The sequence below is a fragment of the Pelmatolapia mariae genome, linkage group LG10_11, assembly GCF_036321145.2.
Source record: "Pelmatolapia mariae isolate MD_Pm_ZW linkage group LG10_11, Pm_UMD_F_2, whole genome shotgun sequence".
Lineage (NCBI taxonomy): Eukaryota > Metazoa > Chordata > Actinopteri > Cichliformes > Cichlidae > Pelmatolapia > Pelmatolapia mariae.
The window spans coordinates 73,740,604-73,758,395 of NC_086236.1; the positions used below are offsets into that span (position 1 = coordinate 73,740,604).

Sequence of the window (17,792 nt, forward strand, 5' to 3'; positions counted from 1 at the left end):
CCAGGACTGTGTCCCAGACCACAGCAGGAGCTTCACACAGACTCATTATACAAGTCAGAGCTTGAAAAAAATATTGTTTTCAAAATTGGGGTTTAAGTAATTTTCACTTCCAATTTGGTGTTAATATACTACACAGGTCATGGACAAGATGTTTGCAATTTTCACTGTAAGTGGGCTAATGCACTTAATTAGAAGTACAGTGGAACCCCGACTTACAAAATTAATTTGTTCCCGAGGGTCTTTCGTAATTCGAAAATTTTCGTAAGTCGAAGCACCCATCGCGTGTTTTGACTGAGGCGATGCTGAACGATAGGCTATAGGCTGCTAAGTAGAACAACAACACGTCGTTCAAGTGGAACAGCGAAGCGCAAGTATGGAAGCCAAGGGGTTGTCACATGATTTGGAAGACATTGTGGGCATTGTAGGCTCAGCCAATCAGAGCCAGCGGATTTCGTTACTCGTGCATTTTGCCGTAACACGGGCAAAAATATTGCCGTTCAGTGCCTTTGCAACTTGAATTTTTTGTGAAACGGGGTATTCGTAAGTCGGGGTTCCACTGTATTCTAACAGAAATACTTTAACAGAAGAATTAAACTGCACACGTCTGATGTTACTCACAGTGGTCCAAGGGACCGCTCAGGGTGTTTGCTCTGTGCTTCAGTCTTCCACCAACTGGAGGTCACAGGCTCACAGATGGCCACGCCCTCTCTGAAGCTCCTCCCTCATTGTGAGTAATATATTTATTAGGACATAAGTTTGATGTAATTTTAATGAAGAGTTCCTCAGAGGCCCTCCTGAAGCTGTGGGTGCTTTGACACCATTTCTCTGTTTTAACATGAGGTCAGATTTTTCTAGAACTCACCTTCAGTCCAAAAAGTTTTTCATGTATGTGGGTGAAAACAGAAACCGAACACGTGTATTTATTGAAAATCTCTTTATCACGTGACAGAAAGAAACTGCAGCAATTTATTACAGACAGTGAAATCATAACTGTACGTTCACACACAGGCTGACAAACATCAGAGAAACTTATATACAAAACAAACGGGCTTCCTGTCTCGAAAATAAACTTTACTTGGTCCCAAATAGAAATGATTTCAGATTTCTGGATTGTTCGACACACACGGAAGTGTTCCAGTGTACTCTGATTACTAACAAATGTTCTCGTCATCATAAAGTGTTTTTCATTTTTACAAATGTAGAAAAGTTTGTATAAAAACCCGTCCTTTATTAGTCTGCTGCTTCATGTTCTCTCAAATGTTTCTGAATTTCAAACTTCTCACTGATTTCATTTTCATGTTTAACGTGACTTTTTATTTCCTGAGACTTTGGAGAAATGGACGCAATTTAAAAAAACAAAAACAAGATAAAAAATATGAGACCTCAGAAATAAAGAAAAAAAAAAAACACTTTTTATAATTAAACATTTAAAAATATTAAATTTGTAGTAAAAAAACCCCCAAACAAGAATAGATGGGTGTTTGCCTTTAAACTGCAGTCCGCTTCATTTGCTGGGCATAAAATTTAGAGTTTGATGTGACTTTAGTGAAGTTTGAGTGGGTGTGTGTGGGTGTGGGGGGGGACGGAGGATTACTGAACCACGAACACATTTACAACGACAGAGGTGCCCGACAGTGCTGGAGAGAAAACCCATCAGCGAGTGACAGACGGGAGGAAAAACTTGCTTTTAACAGGAAGAAAAGGAGAATTCCTGCTCACTCAAAGAGCTCGATTCCTCTTACGTTCCAATGTTAAATCATTTGTAGGCACGCAGCATCATTTTCAAGTTCTCTAATGTTACTCTTTTTAACGATGCTGCCGGCTGCGGAGGCCTCCCCTCCACGACGCCCTCACACACCTGCAGCTACATCAGCTTCAGCCGCCAACAGCAGAGTAAAGACGGAAGAAAACCTCAAACAAACACTTTGATATTCACCCTTTCATTGTTACATTTTAACACATTCACACGTCAGCGATTAGAATCCCCAAGAGTCACTATGATTTAAGCTGATGAGCTTGAGCCCAACATCAAGGCAATAATTAGTGATAACAGTTAATAAAAGCATTAAAAGAGATCATTAAAAACTGAGCTGATTTTGCTAAATTACCCCCGATATTCATATTTGACCACACGGCATCAAAGATATCAAACACAGACAGGAAGTAAAAAAGTATGTTTAAAAAAAAGGCACAATTTCACTTTTAAAATGATGTCAAGAGTGACACAAAACATTAAAAGACCTGAAAGCTAATGCTCTGTAATGTCCAGCAGGGGGCGACGACTCTGGTAGGAAAACAAAGTCTGTCGCTCGTTTCACGTGAAAGCGTTCAAAAAAAGCGTTCATCACCAACCAACAGGTGATGTCACAGCAGCTAGGTCCATCTTTTAGATACAGGCTATGGATAAACCTGACTGGTCCACAGGGAGAAATTTAAGGAGGACTAAGGCACGTTTGGCAAAGGACCGTATTTCCACAGTGTCCGGATAAAAAACGTGAAATAACTAACTCGTCTGCATCAACTAAACGAGCGTTTATGAAACGGCCCCTGGATGGTTGATGAGCAGACGTCTCCCCCTGCTGGACACTCGGAGTCATTGCAACACGAGTAAGGCTGATGAATAATCGACTTTAACACGCTCTCAGTCTCAACCTCAGCATCGTGAGGCGTTCAGGGACACAGTTGGTACTTCAACAATCAGGAATATTTTCCTTGGTCTGAGGAGGTAAAAGTGTGCAACATTTCATTCAAATTAAAAGGAGAATATATTTTAAAATCAGGATTCTGCTGGAGAGACTCGGACCAATCGGAGGTGCCGACGCCTTCAAAAACACTTCTGTGATTCCTTCTCGTCCATCTGATTATTTCTATGACAACAGGACGATAAAGCAAAGCGTTTATCACAAACTGCGTAAAAATAAATCCTACAATCGAAACTACAGCAGAAGATTTAGTGGTTCGATGGTTTTAGTGTCTCTCGTTTTCGGCGCTCTGCACAGCGACAGGGTGATGATTTCTGAACAGAGCGCCTTCAGCGCTGGGAAAAGAACTACAAACCGGATTTACAAAGAAAAAAATGGACGCAAGGTCAGCATTGGAAGCTCCGCCCCTTCACCATCATGTTAGAGGAATATTGGGAAAAGTAATGAGCGACCTCACGCGTATGAGCAGAAAGACGCTTAAACTGTCTCGTTGTCTTTGAGTCTTTCCTCCTCTGCCGGCGTCGGGATGCCGTTAGTGTGCTCCTGCTTCTTGTCTTTGTTTAGGAAGGGAAGCCCCTTGCTCTTCACCATCAGGCCGACGTCAATGAAAAACGCCCCAGTCGCCAAGAAGCCAAAGACCTGGATGACAGAGAAGAAGAAGAGCGCTGCTGTAGGTGACCTGATAACACACACTGTCAGCCAGGAAGGAAAGAAGGAGGTATAGAAGGAAAGGAAAAGGAAGATTCAGGAGGTAGGAAAGGAGGGTAGTGTGAGTCCGAGGACGTTTTCTCACCACAGCAACGGTCGCCTGAACCAAAGGGCCGCGGTCTGCGGCGAAGACGCAGGAGGAGATGAAGAGCAGCACAGCGATGACCCCGGTGTAAATCAAGTCCTGTAAAAGAGAAGAAGAAGAAGAAGGTGAGACGAGCGCCTCCGACAGTCTCCGAGTCGCCGCCCTCAATCTGACCGGATCAATAAAACAATAAAGGTGGACTTTTCTCAAACTGGAGGCGCTGCAGCGTGACGTAAAACAGCCACACGCTTCATTTTGAGCCTTCAGTCTGGATTTTTGCAGCATGCTGAACCCTCGACTCACCGTTCACGGCCTCGCTACACTTATTAATAAAGAGCTACAATCCAACAACAGTCTCGGAATAAACGTGTGTTAAAATGTTTTTCCTGCTTTGATCCATCTGAGTTCTGACGCTCTGACTGAGTGCAGTTCAGTCTGCAGACTGTAGGTGGCAGCATCACACAGTTATATGACAGCTGCTTTTACTGGTTTTCAGCCACAGTGTGTGTGTGTGTGTGTGTGTGTGTGTTCCAGCTGTGAAGGCTGCACAGCTGCAGGAGGCAAATGAGGAAAAGCAGCTTTTTACAGTCCAAGAATCTTCATTAGTTCATTTCGATTGTTTCCAGCCTCACAGTTTCACTCTGGGACGTCTTTAAAGTTGTAGCTGCGATAAAACCAAGTTCAGACTTCAGACTTTGTGTGACTTGTTGCGGGTGTAAGGCGTGTCTGCAGATACGGTGCGGTTCACGCTTTGAGTTTGGGGCCGTATCTCGTTTTAATTCATCGTTTAGTGGGAATGAATAAGTCTAACGAGGCTGGACCGCTCGTACTCGTCTCGTATTTAAACACACCACAGCTGGTGGGCACTCGCTGTGGTACCGATGTGAGAGGTGATGTTCACAAACGTTCCCGATCACTGAGATTCAAACTCGTCCAACACTTTGAGTCGATGCGTCTGTGGAGCGACTGTGACAATCTTACATTACCTCGTTCTCACGTTGTCACAGTCACAATCGTTGGCGTCCACGCTGCCTGACAGCAGGGCGACGCCATCAGCCTTTTAGGCCTGAGTGCTAAACAGGAAGCCAACGCTGACGGCGAGGCGGTGGCTAAAATGCTTGCGTTAAGATGTGAAGCCTGAAACCTTTGGGTGACATCATGGCGGCTGCGCCAGAGTCCGATCTCAAGTTCAGCCTCTGCGCTTCTCTCATATCGACTGTTTTTTCAGCTCCTCTGTTCTTTTGTTCAGTTTCATTTAAACTACAAAGACCACACAGAGAAAACAGACACACTCGGACCACCATTAGAGTTCTTCCTCCCTCTAAGACAACTTTCTCCTGATTGGCTGCCCCTCATAAGCAGCAGGAATAAAACAGATGGGAACAGGTCACCTCTGATCACTGACTGTGGAAGTGTGGGCTTCAAATGGCTCTCATCAAACTTCCCTGTGACAATGTGCTCTTATTGTGAAAGTTCAGCTGCTGCTGTTCCTGTCTGGTGTTTCTTTGTGGGCAGACTCATGTTGAGGTTTCTCTTTATTGGCTACGATGAAGAAGAACTCTGTGGCTCGTCAGCCGTCTGAGCAGACACTGGTGTTATGAGAGCAGCGCGCTGCGGTCGGTGTCCTGTTCCTCTTTTTATTTCAGGCAGGTATCCCAAAATAAAAGTGTTTCCACACACCAAGGTGGAGCTGAGGCCTCCGGTGGAAAGAGAGCGCCGCTGAAAATCAGTGCAGCGGAAAGGCTCGGCCTTCAGCTTCCGGTTTCCTGTCCACGCTAACCTGCACGACTTTTAAACTTTTCCTCTGGAAAGCAGAGGAAGCAGCGTCTCTGGCAGTAGAGTTAAGGCTGACACCAAAACGCCGAAGCTGCTCCACCATTTCTCAACGATCAGCCTTTAAACGGCTGCAGATACCAGCCGTGAACTCACGCCAACTTTACTGGACCAAACTCTTGATGCTCTGACCCCTCCCCCCCCTCGCATCCAATCCCACGCTTTCCTGGTTCAAAGTTCAGAGCAGGTTTTTTCCACGTGGACGTGAAAATGAGGGAACGCTTTAATTACTTTAATCTGAAGTTATTTTTGAGCATCTTTATTTAGGTGGCTCATTTCCACGTGAATGATTTAACAGGGAGGTGTCGTTTGACTGGCCAACTTTAAATCCCATCATAAGGTGGGGGCGGCCTGGTTTGTGCTCAGCCAATCAGAGAGGCACCACTCTAAAGGGGAGGGCGAGGGCTCGATCGAAGCTGGCACCTTCATTAGTTTTGAGAACAGCTGGTGCACTCGCAGCTCCACATGCAAACGTTTTCCACCTGCTGAGTCTGAATTTGCAAAAAGAAAATCGTCCGCTTCTCGTTTTCGAGTTTCACTGCACCCACGCTGTAAGATGAAAGACTGAGCGGGAAACATCGTCTGGAAGTGTCATCAGTGAGAGACTAAAATAAACCGTCTGTTTTCATTTTGGTGCGAGACGACAGCGGAGCTCACAGGAGGATAGCCGGGACAAACGGCACCGCCACGCATCCTCCTCACACTGATTTTACTCGAGTACTCACACGAGTACCCGACTCCCTCAGAGTTACTGACATCACAGACAGAAAGCACGCTGCTCTGATGCTGCAGCTCAGTGAACCAATGCAAAGACAGTTTTTTTTAGTCAAGTAAAGGTTAAAAATAGTAACAAAAAGTTCCTCATCTGTCCAGAAATTCAAAACGATGCAAAATTAAATGCGTAAAGTGAAGTCAAAGGACTGGATTATGAATAATACGGACCACGAGCATCATGTGTTGCTGGGTTAAAGCCAGCTCAGCACTCTCTGGACAGATGCTCCGACAACATGAACGAGTGCTGGGCCGACTCGGGTTTACACTCACGATCTGTGACTGTGGAAGCCAAACTCGGGTTACTTTGAACATGTATGTAGCGACCTGCTCCTCTAATGACTGCCGGTCAGGTCGTTATTGTAGTTTGAAGTGGGCTTGAACAAAGACCACCAAAGATAAAAATGTGCTCTGAAAGAGGAAGTGACTCTAAATAAAGCCAGACATGAACTCTGTTCAGATTCAGAGACTGTTTAACACTCAAAGCTCAGTGACCTTTCCAATACATTATTTTCTCTTCCTTTGTTATTTTTAATTTCACTTTGAATTATCTTGAGTGAGGCCAGCTGTTTCCAGCCTTAATGCTAAGCTAACCTGCAGCCGGAGCGTTCATCTGAACGTCCGACTCTCCTCACGCGAGCGGAGAAGAGTGACTGAAACGTGATCTCCAGGTTCTTACCACAGTGGGCCAGGCCTCGATGTGAATTTTTTCGTGCAGCTTAGTGGAAAGGAGGACGAGCAGCAGCAGGGTGAAGAGGAAGGCCGTGCAGCTGACGAACTCAAAGAAGTAGAGAGGAGAGCAGGTGAAGCAGCTGTCCACCGTCTCCTCCAGGACGAAGGCAATGAAGGACAGCGCCTGAGGGAGAAACAGGAAGTCAGCACAGGTGAGCATAGAAAAGAAATATGAGTCAGGGTGTGCCTCAGGGATCGCTCCTGGGACCACTCCTGTTGGCTTCATACATCAAACAGTCGGCGTGTTAAAGCGAGATGTTCTCCTAAAGCAGAGACCGACCTGTGAACACTACTGTGAATCTGTCACAGCCTGTGAAACCACGGCTGCCCACTTACTCGGGACAGTGCTGTGCAGAGATTCTCGTGATGCGTCTTTTACTAGTTGAAGAAAAATATCATCTATGGATGTGCAGGTTCATCAAGTCAAACCTGAGTCTTACAATAAAACGTGTAGTTTCAGTGGACCGGCCCACTCAGGATCAAAGTGGGCTGCAGTTTGACATCCCTGCGTTAAAGCACGAACAATGATAACAATAATGATTATTCTCATATTTTGTCATTTTGATGATTATGAAGAAATAATTGCATAAAATCTTTTGTTTCACTTGTCTGCTCCCGGCATCGAACGCTACGACACACGGGGAGAAACTGACCCGACAGTCACCACTTCCTCTTCCTGTAGGAAACTGAGACCTTCAGCCTCTGTCAGCTGCTGCCTCGTGTATTCATCTTTTCGTCCTCTTATCTGAGACGATGCCAGCTTATTTGATGAAACGTGACGTCTCTTTCCAGTCTGAGCAGCTGCTGGCAGTTTCAGGCCGGCGTGACAACACAAAGGCGCCAGCTCTGCTGCGTTTCATTAGAAGTTGTGGTCGAACCGCTCCGACCGCTCAGATCTGTGTGGGCGGCAACAACAGCGGCTGCTCCACACCAGCAGCCGTCGCAGGGACGCCCTGAGCACATCTGCTCTCAGCAGTTTTTATAAAAAGAAATACTGGTGTTGTGAATGTAAACTGACCTTTAAATGACTCAGAGCAGTGCAGTGCAGGAGGACGGCTGATGTGGAGCTTCCTGTAACTGCTGAAGGAGGTAGTCAGGACCACACCAACTCTCTGACCACTTATCAGGACAGAAACTTTAAGAAAGGACACTAGTGTGCTCTGATTGGTCCAGACACACGATGATGTGTCGATTGCACTCTCGAGAAAGTCCAAGCTGCCAGATTTCCTCCCTGTGAAACGTTCGAGGAACGTGTCAGACCTGCACACCTCCTTTCTGCAGGTGATGCCGTCCCGTCGGCTTCTTCACACCACGACCTCCGGGTTTGTAGCCGAGTGTGGAGCAGCTGGGACGAGAGACGGCAGCGTCAGGCCTGAGGCCACGTCTCTCTGCAGAGCCCTCCCTCTGAGCTCACGGTGGTTGGAAGGTGGGACGTGAGATGACTGAGAGCACGTCTACGTTCCAACGCTCACCCGTGGTCATGAGGTAGTTACTAAAAGAATAAAATCACGAGTAAAGCTGCAAAATGAGCATAAAGACAGAGCTCAGAGTAGAGTCGCCGCTCGTCCAGACCCAGGAGATCCTCACGCCAACAGATAAGCACCAGGAACCAAAGTCGGGATCATCAGGAACCAGGAGGAACAAACACATTTAAATATGAACTGTGTCTGAGTCTGTGCTTTAAACAGCCGTGCACGTGTGCAGGGATACTTTCCTCTCACTGTCGAGTGTTTGTCCTCGTGGTTAAACCGAACGCCAGGCTCTGTCTCCGTTACAGCGGCGAGTTTAACTGTAGGAATATTCCATGTTAAAGTGAGCCTTAGGTTATAAAAAGGCTTTGTGCTTTTCTTCAGACAAACCCAGAACCACAGAGCTAACAGCAGACCGCCTGACGTCAGCGGGCCGAGAGCGGCGCCGATACTTTTATCCTTCAGTCAGAAACACCGACATGACTCATTCTCCTTCAGTAATCTGATTACATGTTCTGACACTGTTCTGTACCACCAGAACATTTTTAGGGACGCATATTTCTTCATTCTAGGAGCAGAAAACACGAGACGTGAGAGAATCTGAGTGTTTCTGTAAAAACTGCCACTGTGTTTGTGCCCATCATTAACATCCTGCACGTGCTGAGTCATCTGCTCTCACTTCCCCACTATATGAACTATACCAACATAAATATGCAAAGATTGAATTCCACCATCACTGTCATCAGTCAGGCTGCTGCCCCCGTGCTGTTAACATTAATCTCCAAGTCAAATCAGAAACACAGCTGTAGGTGCAACGTGGAAATCAAAAACCTTCTCGTGCACCTCTGCTGTTTTTATGTCACTCTGTAGAAGACCTCCACCGTGTGTCAGTCACTGGTGCTGGATCTCCTCCATCGTGTCCAAGCTGGTTTATTTTAGGGAACACAAAGAGGCGGGCGAAAACGCTCTCGCCCCGGGGCGGTAATGTGGAACTCCACGCTGACAGCTTCGTCTCACCTCCGATGTACAACCTCAAAAATAAATCTGAGGTCTTAGGGTTGGAAACTGTGGATGAAATTGAGGTCACCTGGAACAGAAAGTCGAAGTTTGCTCTGATTTGAGGCCTGCGGTGAAACCGTTTTTTTCCAATGAGCTGCACTCACTGAATTGTGATGCACACAGAGTCATTTTGTTCCACAATGACCCTGAAATATGACAAACTGCTCAGGTCACTTTGATGGTCCCTCCTATTACGCTTTAACGGGTTAAAATGTGAAGCAGCTTTTAGTGTCTTTGCTCGTGAACACCTGCGCTCATTTAAATCAGAGCTTTACGCTCCACTAAGCTTCACTACAACAAGTCCAGATCCTTTCAGTGTCTTAGACGTGTTTTGTTCTTTATGGCCCTCTTTTATGAACGCTTTAAACAGCGCTGCAGTAAACTCCATCGACACCCGGCTGCGCCTCTGCGGTCGCTCGTGTGAAACACAGCAGCTCTTCTTTTCCTTTCATCTTGCTGTAAAAGCAGAAGTCTGATGGTGTTGCAGTAATGAAAACACTGAAAGTTCTGACTCTTCTCAAAGAAGCCGTCCCATTTCCCACAAAATAAAAATGCGTCACTCGTGAAACGCTGGATTTTAGAAACCTGACAGATGTACACAGGCCAGCGTGCACACCCTGAAATCACCCCGAAAGACTTCCTGTTCAGCACGGACAGGTGAGACGTGACCCGGTGCGAATCAGCTGACGTATCACACTGGGGTTAAACTCACACAACAGCAAGTCACAGTGGGAATCCCCGCACGAGTCTACAGTGAAGCTGCTGTTAAAAACTCACTCAGTACTTCCTGTCTGCTTCACAATAAACAATTTGCCACTGAGACAATAGAAAGCTTTTATTGTGAAAGCACCTGGAGAGGCAGGGATTGAAGCTGGACAACAGCAAACACGATGCTTTAACCTTCAGACCACCAGGAGGCGCACGTGTGTGCTTGTTAGCGATTCTCATGAATCTGCGCAGCAACTTTCACAGGTTATTATATTTTTTCTAACATGATTAAAACATGAGGATCATCTAAACGATTTATAGGATTTATGCAAAAAACTGATTAATGTCAGCGATTGTTCGAATCTCTCCCAGCTGAAGGGAACAGGAACACAGCGTCCTCTGCCTGCAGTCATCTTCAGACATTTACACATCTAATGCCTACATCCACCCAAACGATCAGCTGTTGTAACTACACCTCTGTGGATGAACAGGCTGGAGGCAGACTGCACATGCATGTGGTGACTGGGGTTAAGTGTAATGCAATGCTACGTGCTGGTTTTCAAACCTGTAGTTATGAGGGGCAGCCAATCAGAAGTTTAGATGGACAGAGGCTGAGTATGGACATAAACATGGATTATTTTGAGCTGTGACTCATGCAAAGCTGCTCTGGTGGAGCCCACATGGAAAAACATTAACCTGGGCCTCCTTCAGTCTGTGGCTTTCAGTTGTTTCAGAGTTTCAGTTTATTTTGCAGGAAGGTTTCACAAAGATCTGACCGCACATCCTCTTTCTGCCCAGCAGCCACCCGCGCCAGCTCCATCCAGACTCCCGGGGCCGGATGCAGGCGTCGTCCTCCCACCGAACACCTCACTGAGCTGTTGCAACAGCAGCTCTGAGATCTGCTAACGACAGCCAAACTGACCGCTCCGCAATACTTTCGCTTCCCGTTCTGCAGCTTCCTGAAGAGCTGCTGGATGAGGAAGATCCAGTCACAGAGAGGTCACACACAAACACACCGACTGGTTCCCTCGCACAATGGAGCACGGCTAACGAATCATCATCATCGCACTGATGCATTGCACCTGCACACGTGTGGTACATACAGCAGCATGTTGACACGCGCTTCCTCATGCCCCTGCAGACAGCACGGCACGTTCCCCGACTGGCTGCTGGAGGTCAGAGGTCAGATGTAGAGAGAGCGCTGCACCAGAGTGAGTGCTCTGGTCCTGAACAGATCGCAGACGTGTCTCCAAACACTCGCTAACTGCTCGCAGTGAAACTGTCGGTAACTTTTGCCATATCGCTGCACAAAAGCAACAGATATACAATTTTCCCTAGCAACCAGTGGTTGCCATGCAGCTCTGAGAGCAATAAAAACATCCTCACTCCGGTGCACACAGGTCAGGACACAAAAGGATTCAAGTCATACATATAAATGTGTTTCCCACCTGTGCGAGTACAACGCCAGATGGGATAGTCGCCGCCCCCTACTAAAATGGACAGGAACATGACATTTGTTTTGCTGTGTGTATGAATATCTGCTTCATTCACTGATGCAGGGATGCTTTTAAAAATTCAGCTTAAAAGCAGCTGACACAGATTTCGCTTCTTGTTTTTGGAACCATGACATAAACCCGACACTCACAGATGTCAGCACGTTTCACGCCGTGAGTGTTTCCGTGCAGTTGTTCGGTGCGTGGCGGTAACACGGTTTATCTAAGAGCGTCTGACTTCAGCAGCAGGTTGTGTGTTGCTGTTGGTTCAGACTAGGGCTGGGCCGTATCATACCGTTCACGGTAATACCGGTATAATGTTAGGCAGCGATAGAATATGGGTAAAACGCGCATGCGCAGTGCCTTTGTTTTCATACACACATGGCGGAAAAAGCATGGTGGCGACGGAGAATGAGGAGGGTGAAAGCGGATCGTTGAATGAAACGGATGAACCAGAACTGGTTTGTAAAAATGCTGCAACTTCAGTGGTGTGGAACTGGTTTAGCTTTCGTCCGTCAGATACACATCAAAGCACTATTTTTGGTAGAGCATGCTAGCGGGCCGTCGTTATTACCGTGTTTTTTGGAAAACACGGCAAACTTAAAATCAATCCTTTGATTTTTCTGAAAATTCACAGTGCCCTTATAATCCCGTGCGCCTTATGTATGAATTCTGGTTGTGTTTACTGACCTCGAAACGATTTTATGTGCTACACGGCGCTCGAAAATCTGTCAAATGTTTTAATACGACTTTGCTAAGCTACGAAGCCGCACCGCTTGATGGATTGTCGGAGCATTACGGCTATCGTAGGCAGGAGCCTCGCGGAGTGATACGTACTGTGCTACAACATAATATTACCGTATTGTGTGTGTATAACCTCTTTTTAAGTTTTGTGGATATTATACATGGTTATGCTGAGGATATGTCGGCCAGTTTTTACTGGAAATGCCTTTTGGTTAAACTGTCAGCAAGGAATTTGCATTTTCACTGTTAAATCTTTATATAACTTTAATGCACATAAAAAACAGCTGCTTGTTTAAGTGAAAATACATTATTAGTGCAAAAAAACCATCAAAGTTGTGGAGTTGTAAAGTATTTCGTCTAGTGTCAAATATATCGTCAGTTATATCGTTATCGCAAATTTTCAAACGTATATCGTGATAAATATCTTTGGTCATATCGCCCTGCTCTAGCTCAGACGACTCTTCATCTGTAAAGAGCGCGCAGCCAAACTGTGAAAGAGGCGGCACCACCAGGGTTTTCAGATCCAGCTTCATGTCCTCCAGTGTTGCTGTGGTAATATCACCGCTGTAAACATCATTACATACATGTACACAGGCGCATGCGTAATTCTGCTCTGCAAATGTTTTGTTTCTGAAGTACTTCGTACCAAATAGATGAGCAAATAATCAGCAACTCTTGTTGTTGTCTGCTAGTCTGCTAGTCCCCCAGGACGGTGGGGGTGCTGCCGTCCACCACCGGCTGCTGCAATACGTGTGACTGAAGCACAAGAGACTGAAGAGATGTCAAAAACCATCACAACGTGAACTGGATCAGAGGCGGAAACACGGGACAGGATGTGCTTGGGGGAGTTAGTTAGCAGCAACCGATCTTTCAGACTAAGAGCGAGGGGATCCTTCATGAAACAAGACTACGCCGATGACAGATCCTTCCTTTGGAGTTATTAAACACGGGCAGGTCAGCACTTCGTGAGATCAAACTAAGACACATCAGCTCTGTTCAGGCCTCCGTTAAACATCTGGTTCCAGCTGCAAACCCCGTTTCAAACAGATCTGCAGGAGAGTGGAGCAGCTTCCTGTCTGATTACTGGCAGTGGACTGTGAACGCACCACAAACTGCGGAGGCATTTCCTGTGCTGAGCAGCCTGAAGGGAGGCCGTGTGAGGAGCGTGCTGCACATGCTAAACAAACTGAGGTGAAAGCACAAGTCCACCTGGTTTAATCCTGAAAGCAGCGCTCAGGTGCGCAGAGTTGTTTTGGTCTCGGTCCAGGAGGATTTGTCCACAGCGATGATATTATTGTTGGTTACCTTCATCACTCCTCGCCTATTTTAGCATGTTTAAAAAAGTCTGCCGGGACATTACAGCATCACCTTACCTGCATGGATCCAACTCAGGTGTACAAATGCTCACAGAGTTACAAGTCTTTTTTTTAAAAGCAGCAAACAAGTCGTCATCATCGTTAACAGACCGGTGATGAGTGCAGACTGTGTAATTTGGAACCAGTTCTGGATTCCTGTCACCATTTCTCACGCTCACAGTGTTTCCTGTCAGTCAGCTGAGGGCCATGAGCCTGCAGAGACTCGCAGAGGATCGACTCTGCAGCCGGTCGCTTTCGGTTTTTGGGGGGTTTCCACAGTAACGACCCTGAAATGAGCTGAAACTAGAATAGATCCTGTCAGCTACACAGCTGGGCTTGGCCACCAAGACATCACTCGTCGCTTCAGGTTGTTTTATACGGTCCAGCCTGCAGATGGTCAGTGGTGACTTTTCTCTGGGCTGTACTGTTATGATCTGCAGGCCCTGTGGGTTTGCATGTGCGTTTCTTCACTGCTACTCCTTCTGTAGCTCTGACATGTAAAGAGCTGAACTCTGTTTCACCAACACTGAGCTGCAGGAGAACCTGAGTGTTTGACTCTGACTGAGGATCACTGCACATGTGCATAATTCATGGAAGTCACAGAGCAGCAGCAGCAGCCGCTGCATTGTTTTCCTGCACAGTGGAAACATCAGACCCACAGCAGAGAGTCAGAGGTGAGGGAGCAGAGACAAAGAGTCTTTTAAGACATCTGAGGCAAAGTTTCAGCAACATGTCAAACACAATCACAGTTTCAGCAGCTAAATAATGAATCTTTCCTCTCTGAAGCATCAGAAACCTGCTTTTCTGTCACAGCTTTCAGACTGAGCTACTGTTCACCACACCGGACAGGAAACTGGGCACCTCTCCACAGGAAGGGCCCGGCGTCGGCCCGTCTTCCTGCAGGGGCGCGATCCTCGCTGTTAAAGGAAGTTTAAAGAGCGCGTGCAGGTCGGGCCAGAGCCTGAGAGCGAGCAACAAATATCTGAAACTTATTCTGAAGGACGATTTAATCATTTACCAACATTAATGTTTAAATAACCCCAATCTCTATATTTCTTATTCCAACTAAGTATCATTGATTTAAAATAAAAACAACTTTTAATTATTTAATTTTAAATCTGAGGAAGGTCATGATTTTTTTTTTAACTGAATATTTTACTTGAACAGTTTTAATTGAAAGTCTGCAGACGTGCAGCACACAGAGGACACTGATGTCAGTGTCAGCTCATAGAGCAGCTCAGTGTAATCCAAACAAGTAAAGAAGTGAAAACAATGAAGCTTAATTTCAGCAGACTCAGACTTTTACGACACACCTGCAAACACACGTTTAAGTTTTGGCCATTTCAGTTTCAGCCAATGAGCTGAGACGATGAGGAAACCCTGAAGGTTTCACACAGTTTGTGTGTTTGCAGGTGTGAGTGAATGCTCCTGGTGCTCCTTGTAAGTGTGGATGGACTAAACGAAAGCATCTCATTGGCTAATGAAGAGTCACATGAGCATCTTTGAACTCACCACTTCAACAACTTTTAGGATAAAGCGGTTTCTGTCCAGGAGGTCTGAGGGGATCAGGCAGAAACTCTTTCCGGGGTTTGGGGTCGTGGTGGGAGTATAAACTGCTTCAGCCATGATGGAGCTGAGAGGGAGAACAGAGACGCATCAGATCACAAACACCACACACTCATGGTTTCTGCTCTAAAAGGGACAAAAACCTGCAGCACTAATATTTCAGAGCCATAAATGTCACTCGAATCTCACACCAGAGGCCGGCAGCACGAGGCAGGACCTGCGGCTTAGAGGAAACTTCAGGTTTACCTGGACTGTCAGGTAGACCTGAAAGGATAACCGCAAAGATACATCACCATGGCAACATATGCTGCTGCCCCAACCTGCTCTAGGGCAGGTTACGTTCAACGCTGGTGTTCCTACAGCTGGGCTTTATTCAGCGGAGTCGCTAAGTTCCAGCTCAGCAGGTTTCATACATAAAAAATTCCTTCAGCACAAAAACTGTTAAAGAATCCAGACGTGGCTTTTTTAAACACACTTCAAGTCAGGCGTGCTCAGCATCAGTTACCATGGTGATGATGAAAAGAGGACTGAAAACTGTGGCTTTAAGCTCGCTAACCCGTTAACCTCGCTTTGTATTTGCAGGCCTGAGATCTGCCAGCTCTCAGGACAGCAGCGTTATTAAAGCTCGTCCCACCATCAGAGCAGCAGCAGACTTCATCTCTGCAGCAGCCTCAAAGTTCACAAAGGAGGAGAACCGGAAACAGCACCAGCACACAGTCCGCCTATTCAGGGGGTCTGGGGTCAAAGCTCACGTTTAGGGACACACGTCACTGAATCCTGTTTTACGTCACATTCAACGGGAGACGAAGTCATTTTATAATATCTCAAATGCTCGCCCACTTCCACAGGAACCACGTGACCACGTTTAAAATCACACCAACAACCTTTATTCATCTGTTTAATAATAATAATAGTAATAATAATAATACCCAGCTGCTCCTAAACAGCAGGTGGGATTACAGGTTTTTAAAACGCTGAATGAAGTTAAAGCTGCTGAGCAGAAAACTAAAGCAGTCACAGAGAAATGATGGTGGCTGTGATTTGGATTTAAGGACAGATTTAATGTATTTATGTCCAACGAAGGGAAATCGCTGCTTCAGAGCAGCCGAAACATTAAAGTCCACCTTAAAAAACAAACAGTGAAAGAAAAAAAGCTCAGCTCTAAATATGGCGTCAGGCTCGTTTGTCTTCATAAACAGCAATAAGGTCGACATGACGTCACGCAGTACAAATGAAGTGAAAAGCGCTAAAAGGTCACTGAATGTATTTCTGCACGCGTCCGTCCGCACTTCAGCCTCCGTGGAGCTTCTCCGTGGAGCTGTGGGGACATTTCAGATCAATTTCTCATTTTCACAGTAGTGAAAGCGAAAGCGATCGGGGCAGGTGAGCACAGCTCAGGTGTGATAAGAGCAGTTTACGAAGCCATTAGCCAGCCGGCCATATTTGAACCACAACACTGAACTGTAATGAGAAATGCTGATAATGAGCGAGTTTGTGATTATAGACAGCTACAGGTCCAGTTAAAGAGTGTCCCGACAAACTGAACACACTGCACGCCCCTACTCTGCAGATTATTCGGTGATAAACCAACTTTTTAAGCCTACACGGCCCGCGATCAAATACACGACGAAGACGAAGAGGCTGCTGCCGAGATGAAGAGCGGCTCGGTCACTAAATATTTAAAGATTCTGCGAGCATTTTATTTCAGCGCTTTTCTCCAGAAACGACCCTGGAAAATAAAATTGACCTAATTCTGAATGAAGTCTGGCGTGCGTCGCACTTCCTCGTGAAACGGACGCGCTGTGGGCTTCGTATCGACTTTTGATGGTGGCTTGAAATCTGCGTAACGTAACCACTAAAACAGGAAGTGAGGATAAAGTTTGAAGTCGATAAAAACGCGAATGTTCAGAAACAAACTCACCGTTCAGTTTTCTGCAGCTGAGGACGAAGATTAAGTTTCCAGCTGTAAAGTTCAGACTCAACTCGAAGCCTTCTTCCTCTCTAATATTACTCAAACTTCCGCATTCTGCCCTGCCGTGCCTAACACACCGGGAAGATTTTCAAAGTAAAGGTGCTCAACGCTAGTAACAAGGAAAGAGTTTCAAATAACCAAAATAAGACAGAAAGGCGTGAAAAGGTGACACGAAACGTGAAAAGAAACAAGAATGAAATGAATCTTTAAAAAAGGTGACAATAAAAGGAAATAAAGTCAAATCAGAGAAAAGTTACAAAATAAAACACAAAGTGATCAAAACCAGAGAGTGACAAAAATTCAGAAAAAGGAAATAAAGTTAAAAAAGAGGAAAAATCGAAACAAAATAAGATGTCAAGTATAAATAAATAAGGTGATAACAAGACAATATTAAGACATGAACAGGCAAAAATAAGAAAAAAAAGACTAAGACAGTGTCAGAAGAAAAACAATGGACTCGAACAAGAAACATGTTACCAAAACACAAAGTGAGCAAAAACAGATAAACTGGACCAAAACAGTATTCAGCACAATAATAATAATACTAATAGGTTCAATAAACTTGCTTTTAATAATTGTAAACCATCTCTACCAT

The 17,792-nt window shown here is 45.7% G+C and overlaps 1 protein-coding gene across 1 annotated transcript; it reads right to left on the reverse strand.

Annotated features, from left to right (window-relative positions):
• Positions 1 to 919: 919 nt before the first annotated feature.
• Positions 920 to 17,257, reverse strand: cmtm6 (CKLF-like MARVEL transmembrane domain containing 6). Its single transcript, XM_063488219.1, has 5 exons — positions 17,147 to 17,257; positions 15,172 to 15,292; positions 6,779 to 6,955; positions 3,496 to 3,594; positions 920 to 3,341 (listed from the first exon to the last, which is right to left on the reverse strand). Exons 2-5 carry the CDS (start codon positions 15,283 to 15,285, stop codon positions 3,180 to 3,182), a joined length of 552 nt encoding a protein of 183 aa, XP_063344289.1. The 5' UTR covers positions 15,286 to 15,292; positions 17,147 to 17,257; the 3' UTR covers positions 920 to 3,179.
• Positions 17,258 to 17,792: the final 535 nt, after the last annotated feature.